An 18,279-nucleotide genomic window follows, 5' to 3' on the forward strand; every position below is an offset into this window, starting at 1 on the left:
GCTAACACCAGGCAAGGCAGCGTGATGCATCCCGAGACAACAGGACGGGGACATCTACATAACTGTGTGAGTCAATTGCCTTAACACCCGGTGCTGCAAGAGTTAATAGTCTCATTGGGGCCAAGATATACATTTTATAGTTGCCTGGTATCAATGGTTTTTCATCTGCCTTTATTTATTTATTTAAAGAACCCATAGGTGGGAATGTGAGTTGTCTGTCTCTGCGTGTTAGCCCTGCGACAGACAGGCGACCTGTGCAGGGCATGGTAGCTGGAATAGCAACATACCCAAGGATAAGCAGAAGAGCATGACTGATATGATGAAACTGGGATTTTGTTACACTTAATTATTGCAAACACAACTAAAACTATAACTGAAACTAATCAAAACTAAACTGAAACTAATGATTTTCAAAAAAATAAAAACTAAACTAAACTAGCAAACAATTGGTAAAAACTAATTAAAACTAACATAAAATTGAAAATCTGAAGTCAAAACGAAATAAAAATAAAAACGAATGAAAATTGCAAAACTATTAAAACCCTGGTCCAGATACGTGGAGTTGCACCTTGTGGTTGTCAAAGTTCTGAAGTAAATCCACAAAGTCTTTCTTTAAATTTTCGGATTTTTTCAAAAGGATGTCAGCAGCTCCAGCATGAACAACAACTTTTTCTAGCTCTGGGTTATTCTCAATAATTGATGGAATCCTCTCAGAAATTTCTTTTACTGTCATTTGTGGACAATTAAATGCATCAATACTATGCATACCAGCTATGCATAGTATTGATGCATAGCTGTTCAATTCCTTTGATTGATCCGTCAAGTGCTCTCCCTCGCTTGCTGTTCTCTGTTCTCTTTGCCCATTTCGTGCGGCTTGTTTTATCTTTATTTACATTCCGGTGACCTCACTCTGCAGCTGACAGTCGTTGCGGGCTGGACGGTGATGAGCTGAGAGGCGCAAATCTATTTTTTAGAGGAATAATCAAAGTTATTTCTTGTTGGAGTGTCTTTCGATGTTCCTTTATCTTCTTGGGAGTCTCCCGTCTAAGTGGGGGCCAAAGGTCTGATGAATGGGGACAAACGTCCTCCGCTCGGAGGGGTCCCACTCTGTGTTGATGGTATAATACTTTAATGATATAAGTTTGCATGTGGTAGAATGCTGCATGTAATCATTTTAGAAGTATATAGTTGGTGGCATATTGAAAGAATGTCTCATCCTAGGAGGTCTGTAACATTCTAGGGTGTTCACCCCCACATCCTAGGAGTATGAGAAGAGGTCGTACCTTGTTTTATTGTTTTACGGTAGGATTAACGTAGCTATATCTGTTTTAGTCTAAGTGCTTTTTGGTTTGATGAATTGCTGGACTTCGAGACCAGCAGGTTTAGGGAAGTCTTTATGGGGTCACACTCTGACCCCACACACACACACACACACACGCACACACACACACACACACACACACACGTACACCTCCACATTCCAATGTAAGGAACAAACGCTCACTGAAGTATAAATAAAGACCGGGGCAGTTTCTCAGCGCGAGCCTCAGTGCTGGAGGCTGCCCTTGCTAGCAAGAAGTTCTGTGTGTTTCTCTTCTCTGAGTCTTTACTGAAGAAGTGTTTTAGAGTATATTTCTTAACAGTATTGATCCGCCCGGTTGTTGCTTGCCGTAAGCCACCGGCAGAGTTTTATTGCTTTTGCTTTTGGCGTTCTCCTCAAGGCGTCGGATTTTCATTTCCATGTCGTGGATTCTTTGTAATAGTTCCTGAAAAGCCTCGTCCGAGCAGAGGGCCATCCTCTGATCCTTGATTCCGTGCACGGCCTGCTCGCTGTCTCCCGCGCACACCCACAAACGCCACAGCTAATCATCAGTAGCGCCAGCAGCAGGGCCGGCTCCGCGGCTGAAAACGGAGACCGCAGGCAGCTGGACCGACCAGAACCGGGGGCCTTCCCGGTCCCGACAGGCGAAAGGACGGAGGGTCCTGGCACTCGGAACCGGAGCGGCTAAACGACGGCGGTAAGATTGTTACCTCTTAGCCTCAGCTGGCCTCAGCAGATGACAGCCTAAATCCTCCGTGGAGACATCATTCTATGATTGAGTCGTTAACAGAACCAGCAGTTAGCAGCAATAAATTCAAATCAATGACATTTGCAAGCTTCCTCCCACCGTCCAAAGACATGCAGTTTGTGGGGATAGGTTAATTGGATAATCCAAATTGTCACTAGGAGTGAATGTGAGTATGAATGGTTGTCTGTCCTTGTGTGTTAGCCCTGCGACAGACTGGCGACCTGTCCAGGGTGTACCCCGCCTCTCGCCCTATGACAGCTGGGATTGGCTCCAGCACCCCCCGCGACCCTGAAAAGGATAAGCGGAAGCGAATGGATGGGACATTTGCAAGCATTCCTTTATACACAGCATTTCAGTCAGGTTGAGGTCTGGACTTCCATGCTGTAGATTTGCTGCTTGGGGTCATTATCTTGTGTAGCTATTAATTGTCTCAGTTGAGAAAAACAGGTGACCACTGTGCTTCTGTCCCAGTAGCACAAATCCGAACTGGTTTGCGATGAAGGTGCTGGGCTTGTACAGCTTTCCTTGCCCCTTTTTTTGCCATTCAGCATACCAGACAGTAGCTAGCTTCTCCCTCCGTCCTTCTGTGTTTTCAGTTCAGTGAGGGCTACTCTCTCAACGTCAGTTGCTCTCTTTTGCTGTTTCCGGCTGTTGGATTAGGATCTGGAATGTTCCTAGTGGGTTGTTTTTCTTTGATGCCACACCTATCTACACCTATAGTGATAACGAAGGTGCTCATTGTCTGGAGCCTCTAGCCCACCTCTCCCTTTGCTGCAGCCACGTCTTCATTAGACAGGTGGAACTCTGTCTCTGCTGGTTGGTGTCTTTTTTATGCAAAGAAATTCTAAAAAGGAGTTGTACAGAAATGAGACAAAATCAATTGTTATTTAAAGAAACTAAGAAAAACACTCCTTGCCTAAATCTCTGGGGGAGTGGTAGGGCTGCCACAAACGATTATTTTGATAGTCGACTAGTCACCGATTATTTTTGCGATTAGTCGATGTTGTGGAAATTTTAATTACCAAAGCCTGCAGACACAATGAGTTGTAACAACACCTTTATTTCAGCTATTTTGCAACTTTCATTTTTTTTCCACAAAAAATGAAAGTTGCAAAAATTATTCCTATTTATAAATCATGTGAAAAGCATTGTTTTACAAATTATAGACCAGTGTCAGTACTCTCCCAGTTTTCTAAGATACTGGAAAAACTATTTCTAAAGAGATTTGATAGCTTTGTGGATAAATATGATCTGTTGGCAAATTGCCAGTATGGGTTTAGAAATAATAGATCAACAGTTTTGGCATTGATGGATTTAATGAAAGAAATAACAGAATGTATGGATAACAAGAAGTATGCACTAGGAGTCTTTCTAGATCTAAAAAAAGCATTTGATACTGTTGACCACGAAATTCTAAAAATCAAACTGGAAAAATATGGGTTCAGGGGTGTGGTACTGGATTGGATAAACAGCTATGTGATGAATCGACAGCAATATGTACAAATAAATGAGTTTAAATCTAAATTGATGGATATTGAATATTGTAGTACCTCAAGGATCGGTATTGGGTCCGAAAATGTTTCTTATGTATATAAATGATATTTGTAAAGTATCGAAGATACTAAAGTTTGTAATTTTTGCAGATGATACCAATATACTTTGTTCAGGTGCAGAATTTCAACAGGTTTTGGAGGTGATCACACAGGAGTTGAAGATATTAAAGAAGTGGTTTGATAGAAACAAATTGTCCTTAAATTTAAATAAAACAAAATTTATGTTATTCGGAAACTATAAGAAAAACATTAACATTGAAATTTGTGTCGATAATATATATCTAGAAAGGGTTAATGCCATAAAATTTCTTGGTGTGATCATTGATCAAAAGGCCTGTTGGAAATCACACATCACTTATGTGAGGGGAAAGTTAGCACGGGGCATTGCTGTCTTGGGGAAAGTAAAACAGTTTCTGGATAGGAAAAAATTGTATATGTTATATTGTGCTTTGCTATTACCATACATGAGTTATTGTGTAGAGGTTTGGGGAAATACATATAAAAGTAATATTCAGACTATAATCATAATGCAGAAAAGGGCCATTAGACTAATAAATCAGGAGGGGTATAGGGCTCACACAAATGCACTCTTTATTAGGACGCAAGCTATAAAATTCCAGGATCTGGTGAAGTTTAAAACAGTGAAAATAATATATAAGGTAAGGAAAGGGATGCTCCCAATCGAAATAAGTAAATGGTTCTTAGAAAGAGAAGGGAGGTATAATTTTAGAGGGAAGTGGAATTTAAAATTACAAAGAGTAAGAACAACATTGAAAAGGATGTCTATTTCAATAGCGGGAGTTAAATTCTGGAATGAGTTAAAAGAAGAAATAAAGGTCAGTAGTGATATAAACCAGTTTATTAAAATAAAACTCAAAAAAGAAATTTTAAATAAGTATAAGAATGAAGAAAATGCAATTAACCCAAGACAGCAGTCAAACTGATGTTTATTTTCTTCTGCAAATTAGCAAATCTAAATATAGTTTTAGTTGAACATGTGCAAATATTTTTTTGAGATGTTATGTTCTAAGTTGAAGGCGTATACATTTTTGTTGTTCAAATTTAGATGATGAGGATAGGGCTAAATAAGTATATACTTCTGCCTACTCCTTTTCAAACAACTGTATGGAATGATTTTATGAAACGTTGGTGAATGTATATGTTTGAAATAAAAAAGAACTGAACTGAACTGAACTGAACTATCTCATGCATAAGGAGGGACCGTCAGTCAGGGGGCACTGAAAGTCGTCTCTGATAATGAACAATTCAGGTCCCTTTTATACACAGTCGCAGAACAAAAGGCTTTTACAGTTGCAGTTCACACCTTGGCTCTAAACAGAAAAACTCTCTATCACCTGTGTGAATCTCCCCCACTCTGGGGTCAAGTCTTCCTGTGTGAGCTTCCGTCTCCTGGGAGACATTCACCAGTTTCTCACCATCTGTTTCTCTGCGTGAATGAGGTGTGAACCAGACGTACTAAACTAAATAACATGAAAGCATTTCATCAAGACAATACATTAAAGGACAATACACTAAAGAGAAATCCCACAACAGTCGACTAATCAGATCATGCATCCATTGGACGTAAAACGTACAGCTTATTGCACCAGCATGCATCAGCTCTTATATAACTATCATTAGCTTACAGCTTGAAGTGTTTAAGGTATGTGCTAACTAAAAATAAAGACAAGATGATAGTTTACTAAATTTTAATTAAATTTGCAGATTGTCTCGGTGAAGTTTAATAAACTCAGCCGTCTGCTCCTTGCTATCTATAATATAACAGGACACCGGAGTATATTCTCGAGCATCTCACACTTCTGATAATCAGTTGTCTGCTTGACGTTTATTCAGCTGTGTAAAAACGATAACTTTAATCTCAGCCAAACCGATTTACTCAGGAACAAATGTACTAAAAAATACTGAAAAAAAAGCCAAACAATAACATTTTGAAGTTATCTAAGTGACTTATATATCTTGTTTAACCTGAGTAGCGAAAGACGGTGGTGGGTTGAAAACGATTTGCCGGGAGTCCGGTGTTCTCACAGGCTCTAGTGAGCCTTGAAGCCCGGCTAGCTATCAAGTTGGTGGGTAACGGACGTCTCCGAAAACGTCAGAGCGCTTTTGAAAATATGTGGTGTCTAGCAGATCATTACATGAAGGAACCTTTTAAATACAAGCGCGCTCATGCTCACAGGTGTACACATGAGGACTCACAGACACAAACTACACCCTTTTTGGCTCCTAAAAGTTTAAAGGGGTTTAACAGCAGCTGGCATCCTTGTACATGCAGTGCTGCCATCTTCTGTTTCAGTCCGTTATTACACTCTTAAATCCTACTACTTATTCCTGCATCTTTTGGGATCTTACAAAGCTTCAACTATTAAATTAGTCGTCGATGATTTTGATAGTCGATGTAATCTTGACAACTCGACTAATCGTTGCAGCCCTAGTGAGTGGGTACTTTGTCCCTTTAGGAGCAATCTGAGAAGAAATAATTAGCTCTGAGTGATTTTTAATATGCTTGTCATGCTATAAATATATAGCACTCCAATGATGGTGTGGAGATCAACTGATCATCTTCTTCCATTTAAAATGTAAAACAGGCATACTTAAGCAGGCATACCAACAAACTTAGTATTAAAGAAAATGTTAATATATACATAAAGTTGTTCTGCGCAACCACCTTTCCCGGTGATGAAACATTTCTGTCCTGATGGGAGTGGTATCTTCCATGCCAGCATCTATGAATGATGAATAGTTTGATGAAAATGAAATAATGTGATTAATTTGCTGAAGTCTTGATAAAGTCAGATCTTGACCATACTGAAGAGTAATGGCGAATTATGGAGAGAGGTATGACAATGCTCCCCACCCCCATTATGAAAATACCAAATGAGGTCAAAGTATTCTTAGGGAAAAATATTCAACCCCTACTTACCCCCTTATATCTCTCAATGTCAGAATGTTTCTGATAGAAAAAACACTAAGTAAAAGTGACTGAGTGATGGAATAGAAAAGTTCTGCATAAACACCACTCGATTTACCATTTTCTTACTTTTTCTGATGTTGGCTTTCTCCTTTAATTTGTTACTCATCTGCAGAGGTGGGACCAAGTCATTGTTTTGCAAGTCTCAAGTAAGTCTCAAGTCTTTATCCTCAAGTCTCAAGTCAAGTCTCAAGTAATGTCAGGCAAGTCAGAGTCGAGTCTCAAGTCACTGGTGTAAAATTCGAGTCAAGTCACAAGTCTGAAACTTTGAATTTCAAGTCCTTTCGAGTCTTTAAAAAAAAAAAACGAAAAAATAATGTTGCAGTTATATGCTAAATGTAAATATTAGACCATGTAATTTTAAAATCTGTGTTTTTCTCAACACATGACAAAATAGTGAACTTAGAAAATATACACAAATTGTGAAATTGCACCTCTTTAAAATGCAGCTCAATTAAACCTAGCTCCAAGAATAATTTTCACCGACAGTTCTGAGATAAGCTGCATGTTATTCTTGGATGCGGTTGTAGGACCGGCTTTAAAATCGCATGACAAAAATATCATACACATTAAAAAAAACTGTATCACCAACGTAGCCTGGACAACATTTGCTAGTTAGATGAAGTCAGCTATCTCATCGTAGCATATTTATATGCATATTTATAATTATACGGTTCTTGGAGTGAGTGCATACACTCATGAAGTTTAGTAACTTCAGGTCACTGCAACAAGCCCAGGTACAGTTTACCGACGGATGGGTGCAGGACCTTGAAATGCACCGTGTAGAAAGAAAGACCATCGTACGTATCATAAGTTTACCAGTCTCACAAATCGTCTTCATAAATACACATTCCTTAACCGTTTATTAATAGGACCTTTGAGCTCAAGGGTAATTAATTAGTAGTGGAAATAATTTCTGGTACCCATCACAGAAATGTAGCAGTGACAACAATATTGTATGCTGTAATCGTACTGGGCAATTAGTGATACAAAAACCCTGTTTTATCCTGTGAATAAAAGTATATGTTTTTGTCAATGTACCATAATAACAGAAGCGAAACGCAATATTGTGTCAGGACAATTCACTATTTATGCACAATAAACAAAGGAGCATAGCGCAACAATTTCTGTTCAGCGCCAGACTTGCTTGTAACCTATATTACCAATTATGTAATGAAAATGACGTATTAACTACTAAAAAACACTGACCTTCGTGTAAATGCTTGGAGCAGACTAACCTGTGAGCTGGAGTGTTCTGGGACGTTATATTTGATCGTTTGAATGGCTGCAATCCAGGCCGTCTTTGTTACTTCGGAAACATGGCTTGAACAATTTCTCTTCAACGACGTAATCCGATAACAACCAATCTCTTTACCCGTCGGCTTCCCGTGGCTGTCATGCGACCGGCTATTGCAGTTAATAATACAACGGCTTCTTGACATTTTTGTGTTTCTTTTTATCGCTGTGTGACTGATTTCAATTGAAAGCCTGCGTGCGCTAGTACCGCTTGCCACGAGTTCCCAGAATCCTTTGCGGTTCTACCCGTGAATGACGTCACATTTTCAATCTCTATATAATATGCATGTTAAATTTTATATTTGGGGTAAAATATCAAGTCTTTTCAAGTAAACCGGTTCAAGTCCAATTCAAGTCCCAAGTCATTGGTGTAAAAGTCCAAGTCAAGTCACAAGTCTTAGAACATTTTTTCAAGTCAAGTCTAAAGTCATAAAATTAATGACTCGAGTCTGACTCGAGTCCAAGTCATGTGACTCGAGTCCACACCTCTGCTCATCTGTATAACACAAGTGACTGCAATGTACAGTGGAAAGTCAATACTGTGTTTCCAAACATGGATATCTTTATTGCTTTTTTGTTTTGTTTTTTCATTAAAAAATAGACAAATTTTCAATTCTGTTATTTCTGAATGTAAAACCATTTTCAGAAAGAAAAATCCCAGAAGACCTAGTGTTTAAACACTTTTCTTTCCCCACTTGACTGTGTAGTCAACAGTATTACAGTTCTTTCTTTCTTTCTTTCTTTCTTTCTTTCTTTCTTTCTTTCCTCAATGCAAGGTGGCATGACACTCTTTAGTGTAACATCACTACAGCAAAGTCATACACAACAAGCTGTGGCAGCAGTGGCATTTTCACACTTTTCACAGTGCAATAGTGGGGAAAAATGGAACAAGGAGGTGCATGCTACTCATTTGCAGAGTTTTTCTATTGACCTCCAAAGTAAATTTAGCGTTGGAGTCTTTGTGAGGTAAGTGGCTGTGCCCCTTGTTGATGCATATACGTAAGTGACTTCTCAATAGTCTAGTGGCATATAGCTGTTTTCGATGTCACAATCTGTGGATTAATGAGGTCAAAAATTAAGTATATATTATCTGTGACCTCAAAGATAATATGGAATTCACATGCCATTGGGAGAAATAAGTATTTGAGCCCCTACAACCTGAATTCTGAGTCCTGCAGATTGACCTTGTGCCCATGTGGCAAACAGATTACGATCAATCAATCAATCAATCAATCAATCAATCAATCAATCAATCAATCTATTATGGGTACTCCTGATTGACATTCGTTGTTTGATAAAGCCCAACTGTGCACAGAACCAGTTTCATACATCCCAACTTATCCACCACCATGGGCAAGACCAAAAAGCTGTTAAAGGATGTCAGGTACATCCTCTGTAGACCTGCACAAGGATAGAATGGGCTACAGGACTATTAGCAGGAAGTTTGGTGAAAAGGTGACAACTGCTTTTCCAGTTATTTAGAAACATCAACTCAACTAATCTATGTTTGTCAAGAGAAATGCTGAACATGACCCAAAAAACACCGTTCTGACAGTCAAGCACAAAGAAACATCCCTCCTTCCCTCAGCAAGAACACTGAAGATGGTTCTTTCATGATGACAATGACCCAAAACATATTGCTAAGTCAGCAAAGGAGTGACTAAAGAAGATGCACATTAAGGTCAAAGAGTGGCCAGAGTTCGAGTTGTCAAGCAGCAACTAAGAAACCTAAAGGATTTAGAGAGTTTCCGTAAAGAGAAGTGGGACAATATCCTGAAATGTGGGCAAACCTGGTGACCAACTACAGAAAAACAGCTTACTGCTGTAATTGGTAACAAAGGTTTCTCTACCAAGTACTAAATCGTGTTTTACTTATGATTCAAATACTTATTTAACTCAGTCACATGCAAATCAAATTACAACTTTTATGTAATGTGTTTCTATGAATTTTTGGTTGATATTTTGTAGTTTGTAAGTAAGCGAACTTACAAATTCAACAGGGGATCACATGAATTTGTCCTCCACTCTAATAAGATTTCCAGTAACATTCTAAAAGCAATAAGTGCATTTATCCACACAGAAACTTATATTCAGCAACTGTATTGATTTTTCCGAATAAGAAAAAATAAAATGCTGTTAACCACACAGCACAGTTTTAAAATGGCTTTTCCGTGCTTTAACCTTTTTCCATTGTGCCTAAGGTCCCTCTTGTCATTGGCTAACAGCAAAGCAAAACAAATCATCTTAATGTCAACAGGGTTTTTTCCACAAAGCGGTGCTCCCTGTGTTTTTCCAACGAGGCCAATGATCCTATGGTTCTGAGTGGATTATGAGCAAGGTCACTCAGTTGTAATGACAACTGTCATTCTAATTTTCAACATACATCATATTTTACAGTTAGAATATTAGACACCTGAGGAAAAACTGGAAGAAAAATCACATAGGTGGTCAGAGAAGAAAAGGAAAATGGAGAAGAGAGATAAACCGTGAGAAGGGAGGGAAAAATGATAGAGAGAAAACATGTGTTCTCAGTGTCCGGAACGCACCAGTAGAGCTGAAAATAGGGATTGGGACAGTTTCACCGTAGCTTCATTTGAGAGGACACACTTGACTGTCTGTTCTCTAAAGAACTCTCCTTGTACAGAAGCAAGGCCTTTTGGGAACATTGCTATCATCTTAAAAGACCATCTCTGTTTCTCTTTCTGCTTCTCTCTAAGTTTCTCCCTCTCTCCCTCTCTCTTGCCTCTGCCTTTTTTCCTTAAACAGGAGGTTAGGCCATTAGGGAACTGCAGTGATGTCTTTAAAGGGGCCTTCTGTGGCTGAGAGAACAGCACGGAGAAACCCCAGATTATCCATCTGATGAATCAGTGGTCACAGAGGGTGGAGGGATTAAAGTGAAGTACCAACTTGTGCCTGCATGCGTGTGTGTATATGTATGTTTTGTACATTATATTACATATAGTTTTACTATATTACATGTAAACGGTACATTTGGGAGTAATTTTAGATTTAAAATGGGTGGTTTAACAAGTGCTAGCTTGAAAAGGTAAAAAAAATCCACGTACAGTCATGATAAAAGCAAGGTTAGAAAAAACTTATCCCTGAAGGAATAAATATATCATTTCATAATCTGCATGCAATTTTAAAGACCTCGTGTTCTGTATGGAAGGCTTCCACAGGATTGCTTAACTTTGCATAATCAAGAGAGGAAACTAAACCTACCGGGTTTGAGTATAATGAAAGGTTTCGACCAGTTAACTCTGACAAAAAACTTTTGGATTTAAAAGTTATTGTCAGACACACATTAGTTGTATATCTATATATTCAATGCGACACCCCGACCGGTCTAGCTGTTTCTACCAGAAGTTCTTTCCTATTAAAAGGGAGTTTTTTTCTTTCTATTGTCAAGTCTGAAGTGCTTCCTCGCAGGGAGTTGTCTGATTGTTGAGGTTTTCTCTGGTTTTTTTGTGTGTGTGTTTTGTTTTTATCATTGAAGACCTTGTAACATTAATCTTTCTCCACAAACTAATGCCATGTTAAACATTAGCTAACATTATGCTAACAGTGTAGCAGACTCATAGAGGAAGACTGTGGTTCTTAGCACACTTGAAATTGCTTTTGGAATATAGACTATCAACTACCAGACTGGATAAAAATTCTGTTTTCAAATGTTGTTTTATCATGCTGTTAGCATTAGCATTTCTAAAAGGGCACCATTAACAATGTTCAGTATTCATTCAGTATAAAATGCTTGGCAGAGCTGCCTAGTTAGAAGATACATTTTATGACCTACTGTTCTCAGTACACTGACTAAATGCTTCAACCTTCAACTTAAAAATATGTCCACAGGAGTGATCCCATCGGAGTTCAATGCATACAACATATTGATTATGTAAATTGACTGCAATGAGAGGAATGGAGCTCCATTATGGCTATGACAAGTAAATCAACAATGAATCACCTAGGGCAGAAAGCGTATACATTGCTTTCTATGAGCTAAAGCTCTTAGTGCTGTACTTCAGTCGACCCACCAATGAATGATGTCACTGCTGGTGTTTTCCATTAGCAAGCATGATACCAAAGTATTTTTTTCTGAGTTTTAACCTATTAGAAGCTTTGCCTTAGTACCTTTATCTTCTGTATCACCTTTTGAAATGAAAGTAAAGATAGATGGTTGACCTGGAAGGAAAGCCCTACAATGACAGGCAGTCAATCTAGTGATGAGGAGGATAAATCAGACCAGAACATGCTCTTGACCCTGTGTAGACATATACTGAAAGGGTATATGGTATATGAGAGTTTGATCAAGTTTGTAACCTCAAACACAAGGAGAGGATCAACTGAGTAAAGAGATAATAGGTTTGTTGTAGACAAGGAATTGCAATGGGTGGGGTCACTAATCGTACAACTTATGCAGCCCCAACAAACATCATGCACAGATACTACAAAAAAGCAAAACAAAAAAACCCAACAACATATATATCTGCACACACACCAACAGCAAAAGAAATATTAGAAGAAAACTGACCAAGGTTGACAAATCTTTTCGGCTCTTTATAAAAGGGACACAAAGATGTTTCTGGTCTAATGATAGAATTAATGGACCAGAAAGCGTGGTCGCGAGATAAAGAAAAGTAACGCATCCACACAAACAGATGTGTCACTTGCATGAAGACACAGGTTGCCTCTTTCAGTGTGCCCTGGCACACGTATACGCATGTATACGCCTGTCTATCCATGTGTGTTTGGGCGAGAGAAGGTAAGAAAAAAACAAAAAGGAAGTGTGTCCATTATCTTTCTCTGTAATGTACTGTTGGAGACGGCAGTTAAAGCAGATCGTCTTCATAACCTACTAAAATGTCGCGTTTGTATGTAATGGACACAGACAGACAGATAGATAGATATTTCCTTACCGAAATCAGAATCATAGAAGAGAACAAACTTCTGCCAGCTATACTCAGATACCACTTGCATGATGACCTCATTGAGATAGACAGGTGGGCGAACCATTAAGGTGTAGTCATCTGTTCCAGGGACTCGACTGGTCGGTGGGCAGGCTGAACGGGGTGTTCCCGCTGGGGAGCGCTGGATAAAGAGGTGGGGGATGTGCATGGCATCAGCTAGAGTTTGAAGGCTGCCTGCCGACATGCAGCCAATTGAACTGACCAGAGCCAGGATTCCACGGTTCATCAGCTCACAGGCTAACGGAAGGAGGGAGCAGACAAAGAAGAAAAAAAGAAGGCATATATTAGATTTCAAAGCATAGAAAAAATGTTGTACTACTTGTTTTATTCTAAGAAAAATCACCAGTGAAAGTATATGTCATACTGTTGATCCTAGGAGTCTTTGTAAAAGAGTAAGAGTGCACCAAGGCAAGGTCACCACATTGCAGAGTTAATTAAAGGGCCCGGAAAAACATTTTGGAGATTGTTTCCAAATGCACTGGACATTTATTATGAATACCAAGCTATTACAGTCATATGTTGTGTTGTCTAGAAAAAGAAAGAAGGAAGTATAATTAAACAGATATATGGTAGCAGAGTAGTAACAGTGTTGCCGTGATGTAAAACGCTATTAGAAAACATAAGGACTCATAAATATATCTATTCAAAATATGTCACTTTTGCCAGAGACTTTTTGTGCTCCGCTTCCTAAATTCTCCTCAGCAATGAGACACTTTGTGTGTGCTTACTTCACTTCTTATTCCTTCCTGTTAGGCCTCTAGTGCTATCAAATATACCTCTACCTCCTACCCTCTCAACCCACTCCCCTGTTATCTCCCTTCTTGTTCAAAACAGCCCCTCTGAGTGCTTACCTTTCAGCCCCAATCATTTCAGAGTCACAGTCTTGCAGTGATTTTTATTTTAAGTGCCTTACAGCACTGCAGAATACTATACAGTGTCCTCAGTTTGGAATCATCTGCTTTCCTGTGCCACATCCTATCTAACATTCCTCCTTCAGAATCTTTCGATTTTCACCTCCCAATCTTTCGCAACATCTTCACTCACCAGCCGCTTTCTCCATCATCTCTTGTTTACCCTCATGGTAACATAAACATTCACCTATCCTTGCTTCTTCACTCTTTTGACTCTTCACCTCTTTATTGCTTTGGTTTTTTGTTTGCCTCTCTGAAAGTCCCCAGCTTTCCCTCTCCCTTTTCCATCCCTTATCTATCCTGATCCTCATTTCATCCTCCTCTTCTGCTCCTCACTGCATCCTTTAATGTTAGCAGTGTTTATTTTACTCCTAGCTGACTAAAATCCTGTCACAGATTTACTGAGAAAAACAAAGAGCGGTGAAAGACTGTTTAAAGACAGTATAGCAACACAAACAGAGATGCAGACACACAAACTGTGAAATGGCAATGTATAAAAGCAAGTTAGCACAATCTAAAACACACACAGTCAGCCTGTGTAATGCCACAGGGAGTAATCTGTTGACACTGCAAAAATAAAGCCAAAGAAAGAAAGTGAAAAGAAAAAAAGTTTTAGAAAAAGAGAAGCTCGAGGAGACAGAATCATCGTGCTGAGAGGGCAGAATAAAGCACTGCATGTGTGCAAGTGTGTGTGTGTGTGTGTGTGTAACATGTGACCTATACAATATGACAATGAATACCGTGTCAGCTGGTTGCACAAAAACAACCTAATGAGTTGGATTTCAAAGTGTTCAAAGAGGTGAGGATGAAGTCTCAAATCAGGAGAAATTAGTATGTGTGCCTGTAGATTTGTGTGCATGCGTGTTTTACTGATGCATAGCGTGCTGTCTGATTAATTTCGTTTTGTAGTTTAATTCAGTTTGTTTAATTAAATCAAGTTTAATTAATTCACATTAGTTCAAGCATCACTGGCCTTATTTATTTACGAGATGTTACAGTCACCCTAAAACCAAATTCATGTCACTCTTTATTTGTCTGAAATTATAAACAAAAAAGTTAACACAGAAGATTAAATACGTATGAGGGATGGTCTGCTCAAAAACAGTTTGACTTGAAGTTGACTGACTGGCTGAAGTTGTCACTCAAGCAGTTCCAGGACACTGATCTGATTTTATGAGCAATAACTTTAAATATATGAACGCAAACCCTTTTTGTAATTAACTGGCAAAAACATTGTTGGAAGCAATTTTCCTTTTTAGCAATAGCTGAAGGGTTTTTTCCAAAAAACCATTTCATTCTGCATTGATGTAGATGATTAATGTGTAGAAGCTAATACAGTTTCAGTCTCACTGCCCATTGTTCAAGTCCACTTTTGAGGAATTAATTAAACTCTAACAATATATGATTAAACTTCACAAACTCTCACCATGCTGCTTAGTCACAGCCTCTATTCTTAAAAATCATTGAGCCCAGAATCGATCTACCAGGAACCTAATGTTTGAGCACAGGTAAGTCCAGTCATGTCTAGTGAGCAAGTGAGCAAAGACAGTCAGATGGTCAGATCTTGTGAACCAAAGGCCAATGTTTTTTAAGAGATGAGAGAGATAAGATTTGCTTGGTCACGGCAGAAAGTGGACAGTACGAAATTAAGAGCAGCAAAAATTAAGAAAAAACAATAGAATAGAATAAAATACTATGTCAAAGGCAGTGTAAATAAAATGTTCAAATGTCTAAATGCACAGTATAAAATCTAGGAATATGCAGCTCACATGCTAGTAAATGCAGCCTGTGTTTGTGTGTCTGTGTGAAAGAGGAGGAAAGAGTATATGATGTGTGTTTGCTCAATATGATGTGGCAGTAAGGGCCTGAAAAATATCTGCACCTGGGCCTATCACAGGGTTGTTAGACCTGTGCGAGTGAGCCTACATGTCTCTGAATAGTTGAACATGTAACCCGAGTGATGAAGTCACGTCACTGGCTCCCAGTTCATTACGGAATCGCCTTTAAAATCTTTCTTTGAGTTCATAAAGCACTCAGTGGTTTGGACCCTCAGTACATCTCTGACTTGCTCAGTGTCTATAACCCAACTAGACTCCTCAGGTCATCGGCTGAGGATCGTAAGACAGTTCCCAGAATTAGATCTAAGTGTGCTGAAGGTGCTTTCACTTACTGTGGTCTTCTTCTTTGGAACAAGCTGCCCGCTGACCTGAGGTCAATTGCAACTGTGTCTACATTCAAAAATAGACTTGAAATCTTTTTATTCTAAGTAGCTTACAGTTAATAACTGTGTGAGTTTGTGTGCATGTTAATTTCTATTTTTTAGTTTTTGTCGTGTTTTTTTGTTTTCTCTTATTTTTGCCATAGTTTTAATGTTTTTATTTTTCATAGCTCACGTGAAATGGATTGTACTATTTAAATAAAACTGGCACTGAGATTGATTTTTGGGCTGAGGACATCTAGGGAAATTACTCAGTCTGTACATGTGTATTATAGCTGGCATGCTAACTAACTTTTTTTTTAACTAGCTGCATTGTTCCAGTCTAGAAACAGCACATTAGCCTAGCACGATCAAGGCTTTGGCTAATGGAAAGCTTTGCTAATCCATTAGTTATTGGGGCACTTTGGAGAATTAGTGCCCTCATCCCCTCTACATCACACATCCTTAAGTCTGTGGGGGGCTTCTAAGCATTAGCCTCATTAATACTTTTTGCTAATAACTTAAAGGGCTCGTTGCATTAACCCAACCCAAGTTTACATCACTCTGATGTAGGCAACAGTTTAATGAATGAACATGAGAAGGAGCTAGAGCTACTGGTACGATGTTAAGCTGTAGGGATGAACAATGTTTTAAGAGTAAATGATAGATCTGTATTTCAGTTCAATTCGGTTCAATCCAATCCGATTAACTTCTATTTCTAGACTGCCAAATTAAAACAATAGTTACTTCAAAGCACTTCATATTGTGAGCCATGGCGTAGGCAAAAAATAGAAAGTATTGCTATTTGGAATTCTTGACGTATCATCATGAACTACAACCACCACCAAACCACACTCACAACCCAACATCATCGCCAACCCACGCACGCAAACGCCCCACCCCTGTGTGGGCAGTATGGTGATGCATGATAAATGATGCCGGATTCAGTCTCCCTAAAGCAGCTAAGACCTGACAAACAGCTATGGAGAGGTGTTCATGTGAGAGATGTAAATATCAGTCATTCCTAAACACAGGTGTCTCTCTACAACTTCAGGTGCTTGGCCATGGGGGTTTTATTAGCCTCGTCTGCTTTTCAGTACCATTGCAAAAACACACACTACATAAATCAAGTATACACTCTGTCCCATCCACTTAATGTTTATATGCAGACGTTTTTATGTTTGTATGTCAGCGTGCATTTTACATGAGTTGTTTGCAGCAGAGCATGTTATTGAGCACTGTCTCCTGCTTGTTGGTCTGTCAGAATAAATGAACTGCAAGCACTTCACCTGCGTCCAGGTGTGACCGATTCTTCTAGCTGTGTCTCTCAAAGCAGCTCTCCTTCCACCACACACTGACACACACCATACAGACTTTATCACACTGACACACTGTCCTCCAGATTCTGTGACCCGGTGTCTGAAGGATGGAAACAACAGCGAAAGACAGATGGATAGGAAGCAAGGAAATCAATACCTGAAGAGAACCAATAAACACAAGAAATTTAGAGTCTCTCTCTCCCTAAAGCACAGCCTCTGCCTCTCTGTGGAACTATTTTATGTTAAATAAGGGGAAAGTGTAGTTAACATTAGCATATTATCTCTAATATAACAGTCCTCTTAATCTATGATCTACAGTGCAACAAAGATATTAAAAAAGACTGCCATTGTGTAAGGGGGAGTCTCCTCACAAATCTCCCAAGTGTCTCTATTCAGCAGCAAAAACAAAAACACCTAGCAAACAGATATTGTATTATTTATTCATTAGGTTATGATTATACTTCCAGCAACAGGGAGGACTTAGTTTGTTTTCAGCAGAAGAGTGGTTGAATGAAAAACCATGTATCCCCTGGCTGTAAGATGAGTGTGTAATCAAAAGAAAGTGGCTGGTTTGATCAGAAATTCATAGACAAATAGGAAGTCCTGCAAGCTCACAAAGCACTGTCCTAGCCAGAAGTGTATCTCTGTGTTTAGTGTGTGAGTGTGTGTTTGAATGACCTACTTGTGTCCGTATATTGTTACATGTATTGTTTGAAGGTCCACAGTTCCAAACTGCTGCCATGCACAGTGCCATACACAACTAAGCACTGAGTGGCAGGGAGAGATGCTTAGTCACAGAGCTGGCAGGCTGAAAATATGCTCTGCTCTATACTGTAAATGCCTCTGTGAGCGCCTGCGTGGATGTGTGGAATCGTAGTTTGCTGATATACGCTCCTTCAGGGAATTTGCACTTGAATTAATGTGCTCGGGGGGGTAGAATGAGTAAAAGATAACGTGCCCTTTTCGACTCTGTTTCTTTAG

The 18,279-nt window shown here is 39.1% G+C and overlaps 1 protein-coding gene across 6 annotated transcripts in view; it reads right to left on the reverse strand.

Moving 5' to 3' along the window:
* grid2 (glutamate receptor, ionotropic, delta 2) overlaps positions 1-18,279 on the reverse strand; it is a 555,291-nt gene that overhangs the window by 227,624 nt on the left and 309,388 nt on the right. For all 6 annotated transcript variants that reach the window (XR_014279959.1, XM_082553593.1, XM_082553595.1 and 3 more), the window contains exon 3: positions 12,821-13,108. Coding sequence is in view for 5 of the 6 variants with exons in the window: in XM_082553593.1 (XP_082409719.1) it covers positions 12,821-13,108 (288 nt within the window). In the remaining variant the exon portion in view is untranslated. The remainder of the gene's footprint in view (positions 1-12,820; positions 13,109-18,279) is intronic.

The sequence above is a fragment of the Aulonocara stuartgranti genome, assembly GCF_965226115.1.
Source record: "Aulonocara stuartgranti genome assembly, chromosome: 12".
In the NCBI taxonomy this organism is placed as follows: Eukaryota; Metazoa; Chordata; class Actinopteri; order Cichliformes; family Cichlidae; genus Aulonocara; species Aulonocara stuartgranti.